Here is a 25,107-nt window from a genome sequence, read left to right on the forward strand (position 1 = left end):
AAAAAGCTACACATAACATAACACATTAACATATGCAAAGCAACATAATACCACAATTAAGCCATCACATGGCGCATCTCAACAAAACAGTCAAAAAGGTACACAACACCAAAATCACCTCGAAATCAACCCTGGGTGTAGTGGACGTAGTGGGGCTACGTGGAGCAGCGTGTAGTGTGGCAAAATCTACGCACACTCGTGCGAGAAATGCGCATGCGCGGGCGTCCGCGCATGCGCATTTGTGTAAGAAGTTACCAGCAAGCAGGAAGAGGGAGCCCCTGGACGCCGCACTACAGGTAAGGACATTTTATTTAATTTTTATATTCTTTCAAGTAGTTTAAAATGAGGGCGGGCGGATGGCGGGTGGCGGGCAGCTCCGCTTCGCAGCGGCGTGGGCGTAGCGCTGCCTGCTACGCCTACTTCGTAAACGGCGAAGCAGGCAGCGCTAGGTGCACTCCGTGGGCGAAGCAGAGCACGACGCCCACCCTTACTCGAAATAAGGATGCAAAAAAGGCAGCAGCACAAAAAACAAGAGAGCACATCACCAGCACGACAGAATGTCACACAGCAAATGTGCACACAATTTCTGATATCATATTAGCACGTCTAGGATCCTGATTTCCAAATATGGTAGTAAACAGTGATTAATGAAAGTTCTACTTTGATAGCACAAGTCAATTATGTTATATGATCCACCCACCAAAGAATTTGGATATAGAACAACAGGAAAGCTGGGGAAATCCAACCTCTGGAAAGAAGACTCTGTGAAAGCTGCCTTTAGATTCGACAATCAGCACGTTTAATGGGGGTTTACCTCCCCCCCCAATTTTTTTTAAAGTGCTAGGGCCATATTATCAAGTAATTGCAATAATGATCGCAAAGCGCGCTTAGCGCGTTTTTGTCTATCTCTGAATTACAACACCGTGTTAGCGGCGCATTAGCAGCGCTTTGCTAACAGGCGATGTTCAAACCAGCCATAGACGGCGATAAACATCATTAACGTGTGAAATCAAGCGATGATTTCACAGCGCTAATAAAAAGCTTGTAAATATGGGAGTGTGGACTTAATCTATCAATCCACCTCCCATAAAAAAGATAGCTAAGTCAGGATTTTACATGACGTTAGATTCCTGTGATAACCGCAGTTAGCGTGGCTATTTTTATCGCATCGCGTGTCCGAGTCCGGCTTGTTAATAGCGCAATGTTGTCTTTGCAACTAATTTGCTGTTGTTTTGTGAAGGAACGCCTACTCTGCATCTAATTAGCGATGTGAGGTGAGGCGTTAGTAAAACTGCTGCTAACATGCGCTAATGCATGTTAGCGGCGCATTGATAATATGGAGATTCATATATCGCCGCTTTTCGGCCGAAAACGGACGCTAAAGTGGCAATGTTGGGCTTGATAATATGCTCCTTAGTGTCTTATTCGTCACAATATCAAGACGAAAACAGTTAAAATGTAATAGATTTTACATGTAGGTCAAGTAAATCTATTTTATGTTGTTCTACATTTATAAGTTTCGATGTCTACTTTTACATTACATTTGCATTTGGCACTGGTGGCTGTGCCAGTTAGCAAAGTGCAGTTTGCTAGCTGTGACCTTTATCAGCACTTATGTACGTGTCTTCAGCAGCTCATATGCTGACTAATTGAAGGTTTCCATTTTTTTCAGCCCCAGAGGGGGGTGTCTCTGTGTGACAATGGTTAAGAGCTCAGTATTTTTGTGGTCCTCTACATAAATCCTGTAGAGGAATTTTTAATATTGCTCAAATTCTGTGCATGCCAGTTGAGGTGTCCTGCTTAGGATGATGATGTCATGTGCTTATGTGCACAGTCAAATCCATATACACTGTATGTTATGTTGTGTGCCAGTTTCTCTCTGTGACAGGGACAGATTTTGTTGAGCCCCACTATCTCAGATTAAATAGCTGTGTGTATCTCTGCATGTATGTCACTGATTTGATATCCCTGTTTATGTGTCAATTAGCTGTATGTCCCTGGCCCATTATTAATATTTGTGACTCCCCTGGTCAATGTTTCTGTTCACCCACCCCTGTGTGAATGATTGCTCTCCCAGTGCCAGTGTCAGTGAACGTGCCCCCATCCCAGTGTCACTGTTTGTTTCTTCCAATCTCAAAGTGAGTTTCTCCGGGACCGATGGTCATTCTGTTTCTCTGTCCTAGTGTCAGTGCTTGTGTCATTATTCCACTTTTAGCGTCACCCTCTGCCAAACTCAGGGGTATATTCTCAAAGACTCATCGCCCATTTATCTGCACTTTCCTGCCACTAACGTGGCGATAGATTCATCGACCTACTCACAAGCCTGCGCTAACAGCCCACATCGCCACTTTTTCGGCTATAGCTGCCGCCACTAACAATGCCAAGGCAGACAGCGACAATTAATGCTAATCATATGCAGAGTAGGCGTTCCTGCCCAAAAAATCACGATAACACCACTTCGCCATATTCTCAACGACCAGCCAGATCAGCGATTCAGGCCATTAACAGACGATAAGGCACGTTAGCAGCAGGAACTTAAGACCTGCTTTATTCTGGTCTTAAGTAGGACGAAAACCTGCAGTAGAAAGGGAGCCCTGCCCAGAGCCACATCTGAAGACCAACAGATGCTATGGAGCTACGACTCATGCAGTTCGGAGACCCAAGAGGGCCACAAGACGGTCCGCCACCACCCTCAGGACCACCCCCACCCCCAGGACCACCCCACCCCCGGAATACCACCCAGGCAGCCCAGAACAAGTCAATCTCACGCATTCTCGCACTTGTCCTCAATAAGAATAATCTGAGTCCATAAATAAATCCAAAATGTTTATTCTGTCTATGGTGATTCATGAAACAGTATGCAACTCACGATGAGCAACAAAATGCATACGACTAGCATCATCAGCATTGTCACAACACCATAGAATATAAAAGTAGCCGTCATGTCATAATGACTGTGAAAAAGGCAAAACAACTATGCAAAATCACCCTACCTTTGGCAGGAAGAAGTCCTGTTACCTAACAGAAGGTTCCCAGACGTGATTAGCATACCCCCAACCTGAATGCCCAGACCCAAAGGTGTACATCATAGGAACAGCATAGCACAGCTCCATGGAATGGCTACCTTCAAGTGGGTTCCAAAAACATGCAACCACGGCATGTCAAAGCATGATTATTCCACCACATTGCAGCTGTTGCTAACATGTCATGACCAGATAATAGGGACCGACCAGCATAGAATAACAAGAGACATTGTTGATCAGAGTTGCACATCATGAACAGACAGAATTGTTAGTGAAAGCTGAGGACGTGTAAAAAATCTGGAAACATGTACAGGGCAGAGGCAAAGTGCAGCGAAAACAAACTCCAGCTGAGGCGGGTGCAAAAGCAGCAGCATATGGCAAGCAAACTCATTCTGACTTAGCAATGTCGACAATGTATCCAAAGGGCCCCATAACCCCAGATGATACCCTCCCCCTGGTGAGTCTGTAGGACATAGACAGAAGAAACAAACGAGAGTACAAAAGTCAGGCAGCGTTCAAAATATCAGTGAGGAACTCCTCAAAAAAAGACAAAATCGGCCGAACAATGGAAAGTTCGCAGGCAAGAGCAAAAGGCACATTGAGCTTTTGGAAGAGGAGTCAATAATGGAGACAGTGTAGTGGTAACGACCTAAGCAGTTAATCCACAAAGGTACGTGAGCAAAGAAATGCATTTCCCTCTAACAGTGCATCCCCGTCATTGTCAGAAAACAGCGATGACATCCAATTTAGTAAGTCGAAGGAACATTCATGTACCTCATAAGCTGGAGCATCCAAAACCAGAAATGGTACACTTGCGTGATATTCAATTAAGCTACGTTGTATGAAAGTCTACGCAGCCACACAGATATCCTATTGAGCCAAGATTCCAAGTAAAGCTGCACGGGTCATTTGTCCATTCACAGAACAAGCCACGTCATGCGCCTCCAAAGAACCCATCAACTGGCTGATATCAGGGACTGGACACCACGTGTTCGATAAGCAAAGTTCCATCGCCCACGAGAATTTACATCTCTTGCAATGCAGCACGGGTTGCATGCAAGTATAATATGCATGTCGAAAGGTCAAGTCGTAACGTACGCCAATCGTTGCTAAGGGCAAGCATCCAAAAGCCTCACACAGGCGTCTGCGGTACAGTTGTACCTGGCCTGGCCTGTGCATAGCCTCAAGGTGAGCAGCCATTATGAAGCACAAAGTGGAGATGCATGACATCAACTTCCTGCGCCAGTATAATGTGGCAGTTGCCGAAGACGCTGGAACAGATAGAATGAATGAAAGCTGGTATCAGCCCGGATATAGTTTGAACAGAAATGACCATGCCAGGTCCCACACATTGAAAAAAGCGCAATGCTGTTGTCTCAGATGCATTGCATATTTGGTGAATTAGTACTACACAATGAAGTGGGAGGTCAGTTGTAAGGAGCGACTGTATCTCACTCGAGTTCCAAAGCACCTGCAATATGGATGTGTCTCTGGTGGAAGTGAGGGTCACCTCCTGTTGAAACAGCCTGCACAACATGTTGCACTCTGCTTCCAAGGTCGGAATGGGAGGCCAAAGTGTAAGACATATACTCCCTTGCGTGGGCAGGAATAGGACCTTGCAACAGCAAGTTGCGCCCTGGAGAAAAGTTACCAAGTATGTGACTCCCTCCGCAAGGCACAGCAGCCTTGGATGTTTAACATGAGTTAGCTGCCGTTGGAAGGCAATGATAGACAGGTGTGAAGGATGGTCTTGGTGTCCCCTTCGATAGGCATGCTGGATTCTGCTCTGACACGTTACAATCGCCATGCATCTGAATGTGTTTGCACGCATGAGGGTGATCCACTGGTGAGTCACACCCCTCCCCTGGAGGGATGACTGCTTCATCCTCCCTCAGACATAGATGGGCAAAGGTCAGCTCCCATGATTCATGTATGGAAGCGCTACGAAGCGGTTCAGAGTGGCAAACAGGAAGGTGTTGTTGTCAGGTATGCGGACATACGCATACGTGAATGAGGATGGTATGCCTTAGGAGTGCAAGTGATGCCACCATGCAGCGCAGATAGAAAGACATGCAGGGTGAGGGAGAACGGGCTGTGTGGGTACGTGCTACACATTGATCTCACACATGTGCCAGTAGCAAAACATGGCAGACATGATTTCCAAAGTTGCACAACTCACACGCCACAGCATTTCTGAGTCTGCCAACGCAGCATGCAGAACCACCAATCCACCCATGTCTCACTCACCTCTCACAGGTGATCAGGGATATGCACTCTGCCCATGGATGTTGACACCCCTAGGAGCCCCGGACACCCAGGCCCAGAGGAGGTACAATGTGGCCCACAAACACACCAGGGGCATTGTTGAACACACATTTTGCATGTGCAGTTACCTTTTCCGTGCATGGACATCACAAGTGTTGTGATCCTGTGCAGCCCACTGATAGTGTGCAAGGACACCACTGTATGTTGTGTATTGCACAGCATATGTGTGCGCAACAATGCCCATGGATCCAGGTGACAGATGCACCGGGCACTGCTTATTGCTGATGTTGTTATCGCTGTTGGGCCCATCGCAACTTTTTTCACATTCCGGGTTCCCTTCTTATCTGTGTCCCAGTGGGCTTATCGCTGACATCTGACAAGTTATCGGGATACTATCACCTGTTGCAGGCGTGTTGGGAATATGCCGTAAACAGCGTTGGTTTCCCGCGATGGAGGGTGTTATGTGCAGGTACGTTGACCTAGCTTGCCGATGTTTTTCACCCGTTCTTGTGAATATCCCCCATAGTGTTTCTCTCTTTATGCCATAGCCAGTGTTTGAGTCTTCCTGTCCCTGTCAGTGTTTGAGTCTCTCAGTCGGTGTTTGTATCCCTTTATTAGTCTCAGAATTCCATGTGATTGTTTCGTCCTTTATCAAAGTGATTGTTTTTTTCGCTGCTCCATCATCATAGATTATCTCTCCAAGCCCAACTTTCAATATTTATGTTTCAATGTGTCAGTGCCAATATCAAAGTCTCCTTGTTTCAGTACCAGTCAGTCCATGACACCCAATATCTCATTGCAGGGTACTACTATTGATGCCACTGATTCAATTATTGGTATTTGAGTGTCCCTGCTACAATGTGTGTCTGTTTCCATAAATTTAATTTCAAGAGTTAATATAAGAAGAGTTATTTGAAAATCTTTAATATATGAAGTGGGCCAGGAGTGACCGGCACATGTAAGCGCGGAGGGCGGTGGAGCGGGTTGGGATGTGTTGAGGCGACAGACGATGGAATAGGTATGATTAAATAACACCTATTCCGTTGTCTGGTGGCTTCCCCCCTGCCGGGCCCTGCCCTGCCCCACCGCTGCTGGCAGGGCTGTTATGATTTTAGAATCTGTTTATTTTAGTGAAGCAGTTTCATTCTGTGAAAGTGAATGTGCACATTCATGTACAGCTAAATGTTGAATACTGGCTCCCTAAAGCAGTCACGGTCAGCATGGGTCATGGGTGGGGGGGTTGGTAGCGGTGTCGCGGGGGAGCGAGTGGTCGTGAGGGAAAGGGGGTTGCGTGGGTGAGGAGGGGTTAAATAACAAATCAAACATAAAGCTTTCCCGGGTCCCGAGTCTTCGGTCTGCTCCTGCTTTCCTGCCTCCACAAGGACAGGAAGCAGACAGCCTCCCTCCCCTAAGCCAATCACACAATCACAACACTGCAATGACAGCGCTGTTAATGGCTGGGCTGTCGACCAACCAGGTGTCTATGGGGAGGCCATTTTCTCCATGTAGGCTGCATGCAGTCTACATGGAGAAAAGGGAGAGTGTGCATGACTGGTTTGGAGGGCTGACCAAATAGTCAGGGCTTGCAACATTGGGCAAGCCACTCCTCCCCTGCCCCTGAGCAGGCCAGCCCACCTGCCTGCCCCCAACCAAACCCTTCTGCTTTCTTGCAGTGCAAGAACCAGAAACCTAAAATGGTGTTTATAATACCATTTTATGTTTCTGCTTCTCACACTCCGAGAAAGCAGTGGGGCGACGCTCCTTCGCCCACATGGAGGAGCCACCCCTGCCCTAAAGGAAACCTGTGGAGATGTGCTGCCTGTTTCACATGTTTTTAAAGATTGAACCTGCAAGTTCTTGATCATTTGCTTATCAGTAGACACTGGCATGAACCAGCTGAACATAATACCTGCTGGGTGGCAGTTGGTATGTTCTCCCAACAAGGCTCCTTCACACTTACTCTAACCATGTCAGCTTAGTACCATAGCCATACAAAAAATCTCAGATTAAATAACTTGGTGCAGTAACCAGCTAGTGGGGCTATACCATAAGAAATTCCAAAAAGGGACGTGCAAAGCTGTTCAAAGCTACCAGCATACTGAAAACCCTAAAACTGTGCATCTGGCTCTGGCACTTCATCAACTAACACACTGCTACGCACTGCATCCGATAATGCGATAACCACACTTCGGTGGTCATCACGCACATCATGGAATCCTTTCCCACATAGAATCAAAACAAAGGCAACATCCTTCAAACCAAACACCCTACATGGTGCAGTGTGCTCCCCATATAGGCAAGTGCTTCAGCACCCCACATGGGATAGCAAGCGCTTTATGTATGCTGGAAAATAATACATAGTTCACAAATGGCTGGGTTAAATCTGACAGGGCATGGTGGGCAAAAAATATTATGGACTAGGATGCGGCTCTGAATAATTACCAGTGGCTGGTCATTTCTAGGTCGAGCCTAGGCAGCATGCAAGCGCTGTCTGGAAAACCTAAAGTAAACACTATACGGGTTGTAATCCTGCCTGCTGCTTGGGATTGGTTCCCTGCAGTGTCTCTGTTAGTTACAGCATCCTAAGTGGTTCACATAACGGAACTTCTCTTCCGTTTTTGGCAGAGCAGCACCACCTAACTTCAGTTTCCTTTCGCTGCAATTGCTGATGTGTAGTTTCAGAGAACTATTTTTGTCTGATGGACCTGCCTTTCTTTGGCTGTGTGTCCCTCGCCTTCCCGCTGTGGTCTATGTCTTCCCGCCGGCACATGACATACTCCAAACGCCGGCTGTTGCAGCATTTTAACCTCCTGCTGATGTCACAGGTCAGTATGGAGAGAGTACATGATTTGCCCAAAATCACACAGTATGTTGAGCCGACGCCGCAACTCTAATTTTTTTGTAATCAGCATGGCACCCGCTTCACGGCCCGCCATGCACATAACTTAACTATGCACGGGTGCGGCGCTTTAGCACGGTGCTCGCTTTTTTAAAAGTTGTCTACTGCTTGTTTTTCCAGTTGTGTGACATGTGGCATTTGTTACCAATATTCATTTGTATCTGACCAAGAAGTATATTATTGTTTTGCGAACAGTGTAGTCCTTGCACGTTTAACAACACGAATATGCAGCTATATGCATGTTTGACAGGATGTATCTGCTGAAAGCTATATTCAGATGTGCACAAATTTGACATTGTCCAGCCTGAAGTTACCAGATGACGCCATCACTAAGGATGCAAGGCTAATGCATTCTGTGAGTTGCAGTCCTGGTTCAGTTCAGTTGATCCAATAGAATTAATTTACCTAAAAATAATGAAGCAAACATAGTAGCTTAGCAAATCATCCGTGGGTCTTCAGGCAAGAAAGGAAAATGAGCCTGCGCCTCCATGATCGATAGTACAAGATAGCCACAACTAGGGTGCAGTAGTTCTCTTACAGCATGCACCCTTTGTGCTACTGCACCTGCTGCACAATTGATAGTAACGCTGCTCTGTGTAAAAGAAAAGCCAAAGACTTGAGCATTGTGTCCTCAACTACAGGGTCATGTGTAACCATACCAGTGTCTGTTATTTGTGACAGATGTATTTCCCTGGGTTTGTGTTAGTTTTAATTAGTAACCTTGCGTTAATCTAGCTGTTTATATATTTATTTATTTATAATATTGAGAATATAGCAAAAAACGTCTTTAACTAAACGGGTTACACCTGCACTTAAGATCTATGAGGCCAAAATTAGCTCTGCCATTTTGTATGGGGCTGACTTGTGGGGATATATAGATTTGACCCCCTTGGTAAAAGTCCAAAATAAATGTATGCGCAAACTGGTTAGGACTCCCCCAATCCACACCGATCAAACCCCTCTTATTAGATATGGGCTGTAAGTCCATTAATGAGTTGGCTCAATATCGGTTAGTCCCTTTGTGGAGACGGCTCTGGACGTCGCCGGATCTCAGTCTCTTTGCCAGTGAACTGGCGGAAGTTAGATCATTTCTGGGTTCTGGGAACATACCTTGGCTACGTGAGGTGAAACTAATCTTGGAAGATATGGGTCTCAGCCAACTTTGGGTTTCCCCGAGTTCTACTGTATTCCCCCCTAAACAAGATTTTAAAGCACTTTATTGGGCTTCCGTCAGACTTCTTTCCGTTGCGCGGTCAGATGCTGTTACCCTAACAGGTAGATTTTTGGTATTTAAAACAGATCCCTTCTTGGAAAACTATTGGGACATCATTACTAAGAGTTTGGACAAAAAACTATACCATCAGTTTAGAGTCGGGTCTTTACCCGTAAGGTCCTTCTCCAGGAAATGGTCTGGTTCAAATGAATCTTGTCCATGGTGTAGTGACCACAAGGAGAGTGCGGGACACTTCTTTTTTGCATGCCCTGCTTATCATGCCCCTAGACATAGATGGATTAGGCCTATTTGTCAAAGGCTGAAAATGAGAGGGAGCGCAGAGGCTTTGAGGACTTTGCAAACTAATACCTCGGAGACTGTGGTAATAGGTGTTGCAAAGTTCCTTGGGTGGGCTTGGGTTATCAGAGCCAGACATCTCCAGGTATCCTGATTGTTTTCTTTTTTGTAAGGGTTTTCATACATTAAGTCTATCATATATTGTTTAATGCTTTCTTAATGATGAACTGTATTGAATATAGGTGTTTTTTAAAAAATTTTAATGTAATGTAATGTATGCATGTATTATTGCTCCTTTGTTGTATTGTCTTTTATGATATCAAATCGAAATAAAGACATATGAAACCTGAAACCAAACCTGCTTTAACTTGGCAAAGTGCGAGCCTTATATTGCATTGAAAAACATTGGAGTTAATTATTTTTACTTTGCTTTTTGCCCGGAAAATAGAGAGTGCAATTAATGTGGTGATGTGTGAAGCGTTGTTTTATTTTTACCTGTCTGCATTTTCTATTGAGTAAAACATAAATAAACCTTTTATAGTTCTCTGCGTGCCTCTGCGCACTTATGATTAAATCTTGGAAATTCAGGTTGACGCCTGATTGAGGGATGCTCCGGTGGGATGCAGGGACTTGTTAGAGTGGGAATGCAGACTGCTAAGTAATGTTAATGGTTAATGTGAATGTTAATGTTATAGGGATTTATAGAGCGCACGGCTACTCCGAGGAATGCCCCGGCGCTGAAAGACCCCCTTGGAAAAGAGATAGTGTACATTCTGAACCTCAAAGACCACCGTTACTGCTGGAATAGCCAGGTCTTAAGCTGGCGTCTAAAATTGAAAAGCTCCTGTTCCTGTCTGAGAGCAAGAGGGAGAGTATTCCATAACTTTCCCACAACCACCTGGAAGGAGCGACCCCTCTTCCTAGTCCGAAAAAAACTAGGTACCAGTAACAGGTGTTGAGTTGAAGACCTCAAAGTCCTGGCCGGAATGTAAGGAATGATTCTTTTCCTAATATACTGGGCCCCACTGTTATGTAAAGCCTTAAAGGCCATCACAAGGGACTTAAAAATAATCCTGTTCTTCACTGGAAGCCAGTGCAAAGCTTGTAAATGAGTCGTCATATGGGTCCTAGGTCCTACCAGAGAAATAGCTCTGGCGGCCGCATGTTGGACAACCTGCAGACGACCCAGTAAATAGTTTGGAATTCCTAGGTATAAAGCATTACCATAGTCCAACATAGACATAATCAAGGCTTGGACCACCTGTTAATGGTACCAAATGACTACTTCATTGCCAAAGAAAACCGATGATTTCAGCGACATACTTGGGTTCAAGGGAGATTGGAGATCAGTGTGCTTGTGTTTGAAGAGTCCCTCTGCTAAATGTATACTGCCAAGTTACAAAGAGAACTCTGAAGACCGTGTTGCTTCCTGAACCTATCTGAAGCGTCAGAGGCATTTCTCGTGCACACTTTGTAAGCTACGCCGCCATTGAAAAGATGAGTGAGAACATCAGACAGTAAAAGGTTTAGACAAATATCCTAAACAGAGAAATCAGCTGTTTATCCTATTGAAAACGTCATGTTTATTTGCGTTCTGACACACTGAACAAACCGTAGCACCTTCTGAGCCATCGTACACACTTTTGTGACGCAGTACATTTATCAGCCGCTCTCTTTTGCACACGAGGCTGGCTGGCTGGCTTTGGAACAGATGCAAGCAGAACACATGGCAAAAGACAACGAAGAGCGCTGTTTTCCTATCCTTTCTCAAAAATATCACTTTTTTTTAAACAAGTGTAGGTATCTAAACTGCTGCTACATTCCTCAGGTATGGTAAATTTCCACTAAGGTTATGTATGTTATGGCAACTCATTGTGTTCACAGTGTAGCCTTTGCCACCCTGTCACAGGACAAACACCCAGTCTCAATGCTGTTTGGCAGGACACCTGCCTGTTCTGTTCAAAGGACAACCGCCCCAAAAGCCATGCAGCAGCCTAACGCAAACGTATCAGCATATTTGAAATATTTCCACCTGAGTCTAGATTATGATCCATACATGACTTTTGACCCTAAGCTTTGGTATATGCAAATAGGACCTCCATAACAGACCAATTGGGACCACAGGCCTACCGGAGCAATTTTGAGGACTACTAGTCCTACAAGGTTGGTGTGCAGAGTCCAGCAGTCCTCTTCTTTCCCATCCATTTCCTCCCCTCTATATCCCCAGGAGCTGTGCAGTAGCCGAGCACATAAAAAAACAGCAATATAAAATGCTTCTGCCAGAACCAGCTCATTCTCAAACCTGGGGCCCAATTATAGATAGGGAGCACTTTTCCTGTTTGTGCCATGGGGCATCTTTAGGCTTGTGCGCCGGGTGCAAACAGAAAAAAGCCTTTGCAATGCAATAGGTTTCAGATTTGCGAGCGATTGAGCTATTGACATTGTAAATGACAATGCTTTTAATTTATCTGTTTTAAAAACAGCACATAAATAAAAGGCATTGTCATTCACAATACCAATAGCTCAAACTCTCGTAATTGCGAGACCTATTGAATTGCAAATGCTTGTTTTTGTTTACTTCCATAGCTCAGTGAGTAGGGGCCCACCCTCATCTTTCAGCGTTGGTTGATTTGCTGCTTTCAATCATGGAAGGGGGTCTTACTCTGAAGCAAATAGTTTATAGCTGAAATGTATGTGAACAAAAGCGGTGCAGCTTTGGAGGGTTTTCCGCGGCTCCGGCTTTTGTTGTACCTCTCAGGAAGGAAAGCAGTTATGCAGTACGTCCATGATTAGTCCCAAGCTGTGAGCCACCAAAGAAATGATGATTTTCCTCCTTCCCTGGCTAATTTCACAGCGCTGTCAAATGGCGGCAGAAATGACAAGTTATCACTGCTTTATCGAGCCCGACTGACAGGGCTAGATTAGACCCGCGGCCCGGTATGACTGAAGCGAGCCCCTGTAAATTGAATACGGTGACACTCTGAGACAATTACTATGTAAATCAGCGCTGCCAAATTTTGTGTTGATATTTCCTGTTGTGTGCCTGTCACTAGCCCGGTGACAAGTGGGCTTTATATTCCAGGAGATAAAGGGAGATAGGAAAGGTCAGCTTTGGAAATCCGGCTCCGCGGAGAAGAAATGTCCTGACATAACACTGAAAGGACATTGCAACAGCAATTCCTCCTCACTGGCCTTTTCTTGGTGCTCTTTAAGAGGGTGAGATAAGAAAGACAGAGGTGGTCCGCGTTTATATTATCTTCGACGCCGTGCTGGGATGATAGTGCCGGGAAAAGGCTGCCGAGTCATTATCTGCCATCACGGATGGGAGTCCAGGCGAATGGCCGCGGGAAACAATACCTGTTACTTTTTGGGGGTGAAAGCTGACTTTTCAGCAAAGTAGTCTATTCCGTCCATTTGCTTCCGCCTGACAACATGTTTGCTGGGTCTCAGTTTGTCTGCAGAAAAATTACCCTAAATGGAGCCGCTTTACCTCAGTACTCAGGGTGCACTAAACCATCTACCTTTGAACCAGATGCGTGCCCACTGTAACCACAGCTGGGCTGAGATGGTACGTCTGGAAATGTTATATTCATTATAACTCATGTAACTACCATGACCTATGACCTCAAACCAGTGATTTATTAGCAATACAACTCTTAGTAAATATTCTGTAACAAATTCATACATCATATATTGTATTGCATTGTAATTGCATTTATATAGCGTTTACTACACCTGACGAGGAGTCGAAGCGCTTTTTCGCAGAGCAGCACGGTACTCCGGAACCCATAAAGGATTAGTGGTATATAATGTCAACAGCTTGCTAATAATGTCTATTCCGATCCTATAGAGGAAAGAGAGGCTATCGAAGTGAGGGGACCCATGTAAACTTTGCCGTACCTCATTTTTTGTTGTTGTTTTTTTTACTTTCTAGACTTCTATTTTCACCCAGCAAAGCATTTAGCCTGTGCACTGTTGTTTAACCCTGGGCGTAGTTCGCGAAGTAGCACTACGCGTAGCTACGCAAAGTGCACTTCACACTATGCGAGCTACGCGTAGCACTTCGCAAACTGCATAGTACCCTGTTCGCACTGTGCAATATGCCGTTTTCAATGATTGCACAGTGCGGACAAGCATCCGGCACTGTGCAATCATTGAAAATGGCATCTTGCACAGTGCGAGCTGTAGTTTTCTGCCGCTCGAGTAGATTTTTACTCGAGCGGCAGCTTCCTCAGCGCGGACTGGTAGTTTCTCATCGCGTGCGTCACGAGCATACGCAACCACTCGCAATGAGAAACCTGACCTCCCCGCGTTGAGAATCTCGCCAGGAGGTTTATTTTCCACGCTCGCGATCACCAACTTGATGTTGCTGATCGCGAATGAGGAAAAAGTCTCGCCGGGATGTCATTTTGCTTGCTCACAGTCGCCAACTTGACGTTGAGGAACGCGGGCAAGCAAAAAATGACCGCTGCACTACGCAACGCTACGCTACGCATGTTTGCACTGTGCTACGTGCAATTCGCGTAGTGCGAAGTAGCGCAAACTTCGCAAACTACGCGAGCGTAGCGTAGTGCTTTGCCCAGGCTTACTGTTGTTGATCCCCGTTTGTTTCAGTGTAAATGACAGCCACAGGTGGAAAGGTGACTCGAGAGCCCATAAGTAATAGCTGTGCCAGTGCTGCACTATTAATAATAGCAATATCAATAACAAATAACAATAATAATAAGAATTACACTTTTCATACAGCGCTTTATGCTGCATCTGCTGTTTCCAAGTTTCTGATTTACTGGTGCTGAGACGTTGACCTTTGAATGCAGGGAACGCTGAGTTGGCATTCCTGGGAGAAGAACACTAGACGTGTAATCACTGCACGTGTCACCAGTAAACATTCATTTGCCAGGAGCTTCATGGTGAAAAGGTCCAAGTGACAAAAACTGCAAAGATGGAGCCACAGCTGTTTCTTTTTCACATAATCTCGGCAACTCTTCCCGGTGCTCCAGAGATTACATTAGATCTCAACTTCTGAAAACATTCTGTAACTTTGTTTTCTTGATGTCAGAAGTCTCTGATCTTTCAGGAAAGGCTCCTTAGATAGAGATCCAATGGAAAGCAGAGCGGTCAGGATTGAAATGATAGCAGACTTTTCCATGAGGCAGCACTTGTTTTTTTATGCCTGATGGGCTTTCTGCTCTCCTCGTGCATGGCAGAAATGTAATAGCCACATACAGTAAAAAGGCATTACTGACCTGGATCTCCATAGCCCTGGCTATCAGCAAGTGTTTGCCATTCCGAGCCCCGGAAGCAGCATTCCTGCTGAAGGATACAGATCTCTCCAGAGGCATCCCTCAGATGTCCTTTTGTTCCAGCCAGATTCCTGTGGGTCGTCGGCCAAGCATGGCAGTTTAAAAGGCAACACCAGCCTGTGACTGGATATGAGTCTTAAGCAATGCGGACTAAAATTCCCAGGCATTTTCCGTCCCAACAAAGTGACTGTAAAGACAAACTTTCCTTCCAAATTCAAGCAGTTCCCTCTTTACCATTTGTTCTTGGTCCTGAAGTTCCTACTGTAGTGTTGTGTTTGTAAAAAAACAAATAACAAGAGATACCTTTCTGAAACCTTTACTCCTCAGGGTCAAGCTTTTGGAAAGCCTTGAGAGAGAAAAGCCTGAATGGGCTCTGCAGGTGAGCACACTCCACCCTGCAGGGCATTGTTGCTTTCATAGCTCTCTTGTTCTTTTCAAGTGTAATATTCCAGCTCATGGTTACATGCATTGACAGATCCCCGAGGCCTGTGCTGAGCCTTGTGCACCATGGGCTTCCACTCCTTTGCCCTTAATTACACACAGAGGTTGCGATGCGCTCTGAGGGTTCAATAGAAAAGACACTCACACTCTTTACTGCTGCCCTGAATACTGCGGTTGGATTTCCTTGTTGAGAGTTTTGCCCTGCATTGATATAGATGTTATCGAAGCTATTGGTTCATTACATTTAAACTGGATTGAATGATACAATGGAAGCCATCACAGGAAGGAAGGCATGGATCCTCCATTTTTATACAGAATCCTTTCTGATCTCTGTGAACATTAGTTATTTGAAACTCCTTATCAACGTATTACCATGTCTTATTGCTCCAGATGTGCTCCAAGCTTTGTGAACAATAGAGCATTGCAAACAGTTGTGCATTGTGAACACCAGGGTCACATGCACTATATGTGGGCCTTGCTTACAAATAATTGGCATAGGGCAGCCCCGCAAGCCTTTTTGCTGTGCTGCCCTATGCCAATTCAAAAGGGCAGGAAAGCACTGTATTTACGAGATTTAGTCCCCGCAAGCCTTTTTGCTGTGCTGCCCTATGCCAATTCAAAAGGGCAGGAAAGCACTGTACTTACGAGATTTAGTGCATTCCTGTCTAGTCACTCAGTGCCGGTGCACAATTTTGTGCCATAAGCAAACTTGAGCACCCCATGGTGCAAGGGTGTCTGCGTTGTTGGCAAGATTGTTTTTGTGCAGGAACAGCTACCTTCCTGCCCAAAAAGACACCTGAGAGACATTTTCCTTCTTCTATGTGTGCGGCAGAATGCGTCGTCTCATAGATATGATTGAGAGGCTTATAGCACCAGAGCATCAAAAAAAGTGATGTTCCGGCGGTGCAGGTCTCGCCTATAAGAGCCCCATAGTGTCTAGCCAGGGGCTCTGGTTTTATTTCTTTACAGTGTAATTATCATCTGCTTTACCTGATTTCTGATTTTTGCTCGAGATTATTATTCTCATTGTGATCTCCAGGTTTATTGTATTACATCGAGTATTAGCTTTCATGTGCTTTTAATGTTCTGATTTCTGTTTATATTATAAATGTATATTCATTTATATGAGGAAGTATTAAGTACAGGACAACCTTGTGTGGACATTTATGTTTTCTTTTAACTGGTGCAATTGAGCTGTACTTCACTGAGACTTACCCTCCCACTTTTTCGCATTAAGCCATGGCTATTTGTCCATGGTTATAATCACACAAAAGTACCCCACTGTATGTTGAGATAACAATTACCAACCCTGGGGAAGTGTTTGATGAAGTGACCTAGATTTTGCCTACTAGGAGGTGGGAAAGGACAAAAATCCTTTTTGTTTTCATTACCCTCACACACACCTTAAAAGACAGGGTGGGCTAAACCATATTTCAGGGAGCACTAGGGTCTTAGGATCAATAAACAATCCAATTGACCCTTGATATATGCTATTTAATTTTAAGATCCCAGGCTGCTCCAAAAATAAAAGGGATGCTGGGAACAGCCTGAGGAGTTTTAATCTACTAGACCCCCTGGCCAGATCTTACAAGCGCTCCCTGAAATATGGTTGAGCCCACCCTGTCTTTTAGGGGACAGGGTGACCCGACGATGAAGCATGACACCACTAGGGTGTGTGAGGGTAATTAAAACAAAAAGGATTTTTGTCCTTTCCCACCTCCTAGTAGGCAAAATCTAGGTCACTTCATCAAGCACTTCCCCACGGTTGTTAATTGTTATCTCAACATGTGGTGGGGTAGTTTTGTGTGATTATAAGTATACTTAGGGAGGACGTACTCTCACTGGAGAATTTCTCTCTGCCCTTGAAACACAGGAGGGGTATCTCTCCTCTGATTATGTGATGTTTTTCATTATATGTCCAAGGTTCCCATGACTGCCAAGGAGGCATGGAGGAGGACCGTTTTCCGGCTTGACAATGGCGCGAAATCCTTAACATGGACGTGTTTTCAGGCAAAGAGTATCCTAGTTCCTTTTACCCTGAAATATGTTTTCTATTTTTGCAGTTTTGTCTCCTCTCTCTCTCGCTCTCATTTTGCGAGTTGGCCCATGAGTGACATCAGAACATATATTTTCAGATGAACTGTAATAGAAGCTTGAAACAGTTCCCAGCACATATGTTGGAGACACAAACTGCAGCTGAATCTTGATAGAATAGTTTCTGTTACAGGTGGGCAGTATCACTAAATAAGCGATAGTGGAGGTTGGACGCATGTCGGGTTCTTGAGACTGTGTCTGAAGACATTGGAAAGCCTCGATGGGGGTCTTTCACTGGCATCAAATTTTCTATTTCTTTGAAAAAAACGTTTCTTGATAGACAACCTTGTTTTTTTCATGAAATTATTGTCTCTCCTTTTCAGCTGCCAGCGAAAACTGTACTTAGAAAAGCTGCCAAACACCAGCATCATCATCCCATTTCACAATGAAGGTTGGACCTCACTATTGCGCACCATACACAGCATCGTGAATCGCACACCAGACAGCCTTATTGTTGAAATCATTCTTGTCGATGACTTCAGTGATCGAGGTAAGACCTTCCTGATTGAGTTGATATTTGTAATACAACACAGTGCTGTACTGCAATAAGTGCTGGCCTCCACAGGAAAAGTGAACTATGTCTGCAATCCTTGTATGTATGTGTAATATTCAGTTGATTTCTCGAGACCAGTTCATTATTGTGACAAGTAGAATCTCCCAGGTTATCAACTCGAAGACTCTGAGCAGTAAAATACATTTCTTTATTTTGTTCCATGTTTGCTCCTTGTTTGGAGAAAGCATTACTTGTCACATAGTCATGTAAATAGTGGTCTTGTTTGTCAATAATTGGTTTACGGTGTTACATCTCTCTGGGTATGACTGCTTTTCACTGCATTTTATTTCTCAAAAGGGTGTCAATTTGTGAATAATGCACTGATGTCATGCATTGTATCTTTTACCACAAGGCTCACCGTAATACAATGGAAATCCCGGGAAACTACCAGTGCTGTGAACTTCTAGTTAACAATGGGCATTCGGTTGGCTGAAATTGCTTTCATCTTCTATACTCACAAACTGAACAACTTTGACCTTTACTTAGTAGTTCATGGTTTGCTGCCTCTGCCCCCCTAATGATTTACTGCAGGCGGTAGCTTGTGTTAATTGGCCAGCTTTAAGGAGGAATGACGGCTATAATTTGCTCATATGTTAGTCTTTTCGCTTGGAAGAGAATGAATTCCGTCTTAGTTCATGGAGGTTAATTAAAGTGCTTTGTGGTTGCAGCTTTAGTTCAGTAATGAAACCTGCCTGTGTCTCTCTAAGAACCCCAAGCGAGATAACTCTGCCTCTGCTGGGGAAGTAAAGTGGTGTGCTTGACTGTTTTCGAACATTGTTGCTGTTCTAATGCAGACCCCATGGCCTATGCATAGCTGCTCGCTCTGCCTCAACTCCTTCACAGCAGACATTCTATCCTGGCTCAGAATGAACCCAGTAGACTCAGCAGCAGCTGTACACTGAAGTTCTTTCTACTTTTAGGCTATTTCATCAGAAAAGTCAAGGGCACACACTAAGTAGCCAGAATGTAGCCTTTCAGTAATAGGGACAAATACATGGGTTTTCGTTGGTTTTCATGTGTTGCCTCATATGTTTACAATCCCAAAACAACTTTTCAGTGTGACTCCTATGTATTCCTTGCATCTGCTGCACGTCCTGTGCAGCTGCCGTTTTCGTGCACTACCAGGTATAATGCTCAGTCTTAGAATGAGTAATGGAGAATGGTGACATGCTCATGAAACTCTGCTCAGTGGTGTCACCAATTGTCAGAGCATATGGAGGGATACTGAAGGGAAAGGTCGCTTTAAGACCGCATATTGGTGAAATGTGGACGGACTGGCAAGCTGTCAGAGGGCTTGATGCACTGCTTTCGCCCACATACATTCTTAGAGGATTGTTGTAGCCGATATTTTGACCACCATCGTCACAGAAAATCGCTTATCTCAGGATAAATTACTACAGAGAAAAATGAAAGTTGGATATCATACAGCAGGTCAAATTATACCTCGACCTTCTGTAAATAATGGTACAAACAATTATTTATTGCTGCCAAGGTTCCAAATGGGTTCGGGATGGAGCAAAAGCTGTTTTTTTTATTTTTTTTATTAAAAGTCTGCCAGTAAGGAAGAGCAGCCCGTTGCATGCTCCAAATAAGTCTTTTTTTAGGTGGATTTAGTACTTACAGAATACAGTGATTATTTGGAAAATATTCAAGTTCCTTATGGGGTGCAAATTCGTACACTTCATCTGAACAATATTGCTTTTGTTTAATAGTGGCCTTTTTGTAGAGATGTAGCACTTATGATTTGTATTATGTTATGCCTGTGTTTGTTTTTATAGAACAGATATGCAATTGCTGTGCACAAATAAGTATATGCATATAAGTAGAAACAGCAGTTCAATATTTCAGACTTTTTCAGGAAAGGCCACTGGTGCAGACCTTTTGAAAGTAACTACAACTATAGTCTTTGGAATAGTAACCAATGCAAATGAAAACATATGATGTCATACATTATACATAAAGATCTGAAGAGGGGAATATGCTATTTACTACCGCAATTGACTAAGGCGTAACCAAAATTCCTAAGATGCAAAGACTCGAGTATGTCATGATGCTTCGCTTCTCTCCCAACAATGGTATTAGAAAGTCTAGTACGCTGCATGCATTGTTTTTTTCAGTGTTTTGTTTTTCTGCTGGAATAGTTGAAATGAATGTTAAAGGTTTATGTACAGTACAAGGGGTTAACTCCTCGCAGTGAGACAGAACCATTATGACTAAGTTATGTGAGCATGACCACAAAGGTTTCCTTCTGGCAAATTAGGGCCTTTTTTAGATCTCTGCGGATGGAATACTCTGTCACAGGCGTGGCGGGTATACCGTCTGCTGTATTACAATCTCCATAGGCTATAATGGGATCATAATACAGCAGACGGGATACCCGTCAATTTTGTTACGAAGTAGTCCCCCCTAGATCTAAATCAGGCCCCTATTCTAAAATGGAAAATAAGAATTACCTATTTGTCTATCTATCTATCTATCTATCTATCTATCTATCTATCTATCTATCTATCTATCTATCTATCTATCTATCTATCTATCTATCTATCTATCTATCTATCTATCTATCTATCTATCTATCTATCTATCTACCTAGCATGAAGTTATGCTTGATTTAGCATAGGATTCCTGTAGTTTTTACGCAAGTGTTTTCAGTACCTACAAACATATTGAAAATCATCAAAGCTGTCATTATTTGCAATCCATTGCCCTAAATGGAATCCACATATAAAGATGAAATATTCCTTTTCATCAACCATACCATTTGGACCAGAAACCATTTACCAGAGAATAGCTGAACATAGAGCAATGACAGTGTTGTGGTTAACATTAAATCAAACTAGTTATTAATAATATGTAGATTAGATGCACCAGGTGTATAGGTATAGATATTTATGAAGACAAACTCACATCTAAATACATGTTTATAGTTAACGAGACTTATAGGCATGAAATGTACATTTAGGGGTATACGGTGAGTGGAGCAGTTTCATTTGTGTCTTTCTACGGGTAAGAGAGGATGTTTCAGTCCTTATAGGTCGAGCCTAGCGCAGCGCGCATGCTCGTGCGCGTGTCTTTTTTTTAAAGCATTTTTTCTATTGGACTTTGCATGCATCTTTCTAAAAAGACAGCACGCAATTGGGCAAAGGCGGGTGCATGTCTCACCTTTCCCAGGAAATGTATCCGCCTACGGCCCACGGCTTGTGGTTACGAGCAGGGGCGCCATCTGTTCGGGGTCATGTCACCACCTGTTTATAATTAGTGCTTTCGCCGCGCTGCTGTGCTCATTCGCCCCTGCTTCTCTCTCACACCATTCTTTTAACCAACCCTCCCTTCACTTGCCACATGCACACGCACAGCCCAAATTCTGCAGGAGTCCAGGGTCAGAAGAGCACAGTTATCCATGGGTAAATGTGCGCTTTGGCACAAGTTTAGTTGATCTCTTTGTCTTCTCCTTTAACTTTCATAGTCATTGCCACCTACAAATCAAGAAATGTACATTGTGATTTTGAAAATGAGACGATTGATGTTTGTAACCTCAAATTTAATATATACGTATTTGGGAAACTTCTATTACTCCGTATAAGTTTGCATCAGCAACAATGAGGCATTAGCAGTTATTGTGTTGCACAAGGCTAATTCAATACAGGTTAGGCAGTTGTCTGAGAGCTTGAGTGAACGGTAGTTGATGCAGAGGTGTTTGTATTTACTCATTTATTTAGTTTAACTGGCCGATGTACTGAACCGTGTGTATTTGTCAAACCAAAGTGTATTTGTGGCATGCATTATTCATGAGTTGTCACGTCAGAGTAACGTCCGAAACAATCAGGTGATGCTGGGACTGGAAATCACCCATGTTCTCAGCCTGCCTGAGTAAAACTTGTGGTTCTTTTCTATGCAGTCAGCGTAGCTTGTGCTATTACAGTGGCGTATGAAGCGATTTGTGCTGTAAATTAAGACAGGCAGAAGGGAGTTGTAGTTGTGACATACCTGCCTCACTGCGGCACTCCGGAACAGCAGCCTGCAGTTTGATTGTGCGCGTAAGCTGCCGGGCCGGGTGGAAAGGTCAATTGATTAACCAATAGTAGGCAAGGGGAAAACTTCCCGAGTGTGAGCTAGGCGACCATGTTGGACATCATTTTGTAGAGTTTCCGACTGTTGTGCACGTGTACGCCATGGTTAGAAATATGTTTCTAAATATTTGAATAGAAGACTGATCACATTTTGCGATCATACATGCCTTTCTTTTTTAGAAGTTATTGTAAATTACATGTTTCAAAATATTCGCTAGACTTAACGGGTGCCTTAATACAGTGTGTTTCTGAAGATATGGTGACTCTTTACGTCATTCTGCAAAGAAACTAATGAAATCTGAAATTACAAAAACATATGTTTATATTGCCTGGTGGATTATTCTTTTGGATGATTTCTATTCAAAGATGGACGCATGCTTTGCTGGAGCTCCTGATAGACTTGCTGGTTCTCACCTTATGTGACTCTCTCAGCCTACCAGTGGAATGGGCCTCCCCTGAGCCACCGGCAAGGGGCGTGTTTAAGAAAATACGCTGCAGCTGACCGTCTCACAAGGCACCTACAATAATATAAAGCATAACTAAAAACTTATAACATCCCAAAGGCGAGACCTATTGGCTATGCCAATGCTTGTTTGAATTGTTGCAATAGGAGGCTGCCCTAATGCCTGATGTGCCAGATAAGTGCATGCAGTGAAGCACCGTGCATGAGAGGGCGGTGTATTTCTTTCACACTGTCTGCACCATTGACAAAGCCCAGCTTGCAGAAGTACATAATCCATGGTTTTCGATCTCTGAGTTCATTTAAAGCCCTTTTAGAGGCACAAGGTGTCTCCTAATTTTCCTTGAAATCTATGATGGTTGAACATGTTCAGGTACAGAGTTAATTCATGAAAGATATTAATGCAAATTGTTCAGTAGGTGTAATAAATTACATGAATGATTCATATGATAAAATACACTTTCGAATTCACATGATTCATATGATAAAATACACTTTCGAATTCACATTTTCTCAGGGCCACGGAAATACACCTACTCTTCCCTTCAGCTGGAACAATTTTACACATAGAGAACTACATGTAAAATGTTTTCAAATAGCCACAAACCTGTGCATTCCCTGCACTTTGCTGGGCTAGTTCCCTGCAAACCTCTATACTTGCATCTAACCCTAAACATACTATGGTGCAAAATCTATCATCAAACAAAACAGGGAATTTGCTTTCTCTTTGATGATAGAAACAGGAAACATAGGCGCTTTTTACTCATCGATATTTAATGCAATATTTCCATAGTGCTGTGTTTATACCAAATCCGTTTCTAATTTGTGTCATCTGGGAATGTTTATTTAGAGGATCAATGTTTTATTTTTGTCGTGAATTGAATTAATTTGAATTTTCGTAAAGCTCGCGATTGCCTGAAGGAGTCTTGGCGCTAACAGGTTCCATGTCCTTTTACCTCAAACCATATTGATTATAATTCATGAGGGTAAAGTAACTAAATGGGCAATTAAAATAACCAGCTTTTTAAATGCTTTTGAAAACAGATATAATTGTCCTGGCTTTTAAGAGAAGATGGCTAGGCTTTCCACAGTTTGCTCATGGAGTGTACAAAACTGCGACCATCCCATGTCACTTTGTAAATTCTTCAGTCAATCACAGGGCCAGCAATAACTGATCTTGGTGTTTTACTTTGGGGAGTACCATCAGAATTTATTTCTCAAAAATTGAGGTCTGATCCCATGCAACATTTTACCTGCTTAGCAGAATGCCTTGAAGGCAATCTTTCTCTCTGACAGGGAGCCAGTGGAGCTCCACCAGTGCAGCAGACGCAGGCATGAATTTGGGGATCTTCTTGAGCAGACGGCAAGCAGAATTCTGCAGCATCTGAAGCTTGTTAAGAGGTCTCTGTTTGATGCCGAAATAGAGGCCATTGCATTAGTCAATCCAGGATAGAACCATGGAAACAATCACTGATTTTTGCAGATCATGTGGAATGAAGGGTAACACCTTCCTTAATGTTTTTATAATGAAAAAGATTGAAGATGTTAGTTTGTTGACTTGTTCCACAAATGCTAACTCTGCATCAAATCTGATCCCTATATTTCTGACTTTTGAGACTGGAAGGGGGAGATCGATAGGCAGAGGCTACCAAGAGTTGTTCCATAAGGTGACATCTTTCCCAAAAAGGAGGACCTTTACAGTAAACAGATACTCCTCATCCATTTTGTAATGGCCAGCATTCAGTTATTGAATCGATCGGCAACTTCTTCAACATTACTTGGGATTGACACCACTATTTGGGTGTCATCAGCATGCGCAGATGAAAGAATGGATGAGCTTGGCTAGATGGACCTCTTAAATGTTAACTAGCAGAGGGTTAAGCTATAAATAACAAGATTAGGGAGTGTAGAGGTAAAGCCCTCCACGGGCATAGGAGTTACCTTGACCTAGCCACCCGTTCAAAAGGTTCATGAGGCATTGTCCTTCCATATACATAAGTATGTATCAGACTTACGCCACTCTGTCTTTTTCTCTCAACATAGAATTGCTCACCAATCCATAGAGTGTGTGTTTTCTGTTTTTTGTGTGTAGTGTCTCGTATTGTTCCTTTTCCTTACAGGTCACCGCACCTCTTTTTTGCAAAGTAAGATCTATGGTTAGATTTCACATAATGCCCCGCAGCGGGGCGGGAAGACCCCTATGATGGAGCATGACACCAAGGGCAATTCTGGTGTGTGAGGGGTATTTAAACAAACACAGTGTGTGTCCAACCACAGTGGGATACACACACTCCACAACCTTAGTTATCTGAAGCCAGGTCCTTATTTCCCCACACCCTTCCCCTAGAGGTGGATCCTTATGTTTTGTAACTAGCATAGGGTTAAGAAACAACCCCTGGGGAACTCCACAAGGCAGTGTAAGGGGTTCTGACTAAATTCCCCAAGGGCCACCATTTGCTCACGATCTCCTAAAAATTATGCCAGGAGAT

At 43.7% G+C, this 25,107-nt stretch overlaps 1 protein-coding gene across 1 annotated transcript in view; it reads left to right on the forward strand.

The window, feature by feature from the left end:
* Nucleotides 1-25,107, forward strand: part of GALNTL6 (polypeptide N-acetylgalactosaminyltransferase like 6) — a 2,683,170-nt gene that overhangs the window by 1,318,001 nt on the left and 1,340,062 nt on the right. Inside the window, exon 6 of the mRNA XM_085641833.1 lies at nucleotides 17,859-18,025. Within this exon, the coding sequence (XP_085497959.1) occupies nucleotides 17,859-18,025 (167 nt within the window). The remainder of the gene's footprint in view (nucleotides 1-17,858; nucleotides 18,026-25,107) is intronic.

This window comes from Triturus cristatus, chromosome 2_2 (assembly GCF_964204655.1).
Source record: "Triturus cristatus chromosome 2_2, aTriCri1.1, whole genome shotgun sequence".
NCBI classification, from domain to species: domain Eukaryota; kingdom Metazoa; phylum Chordata; class Amphibia; order Caudata; family Salamandridae; genus Triturus; species Triturus cristatus.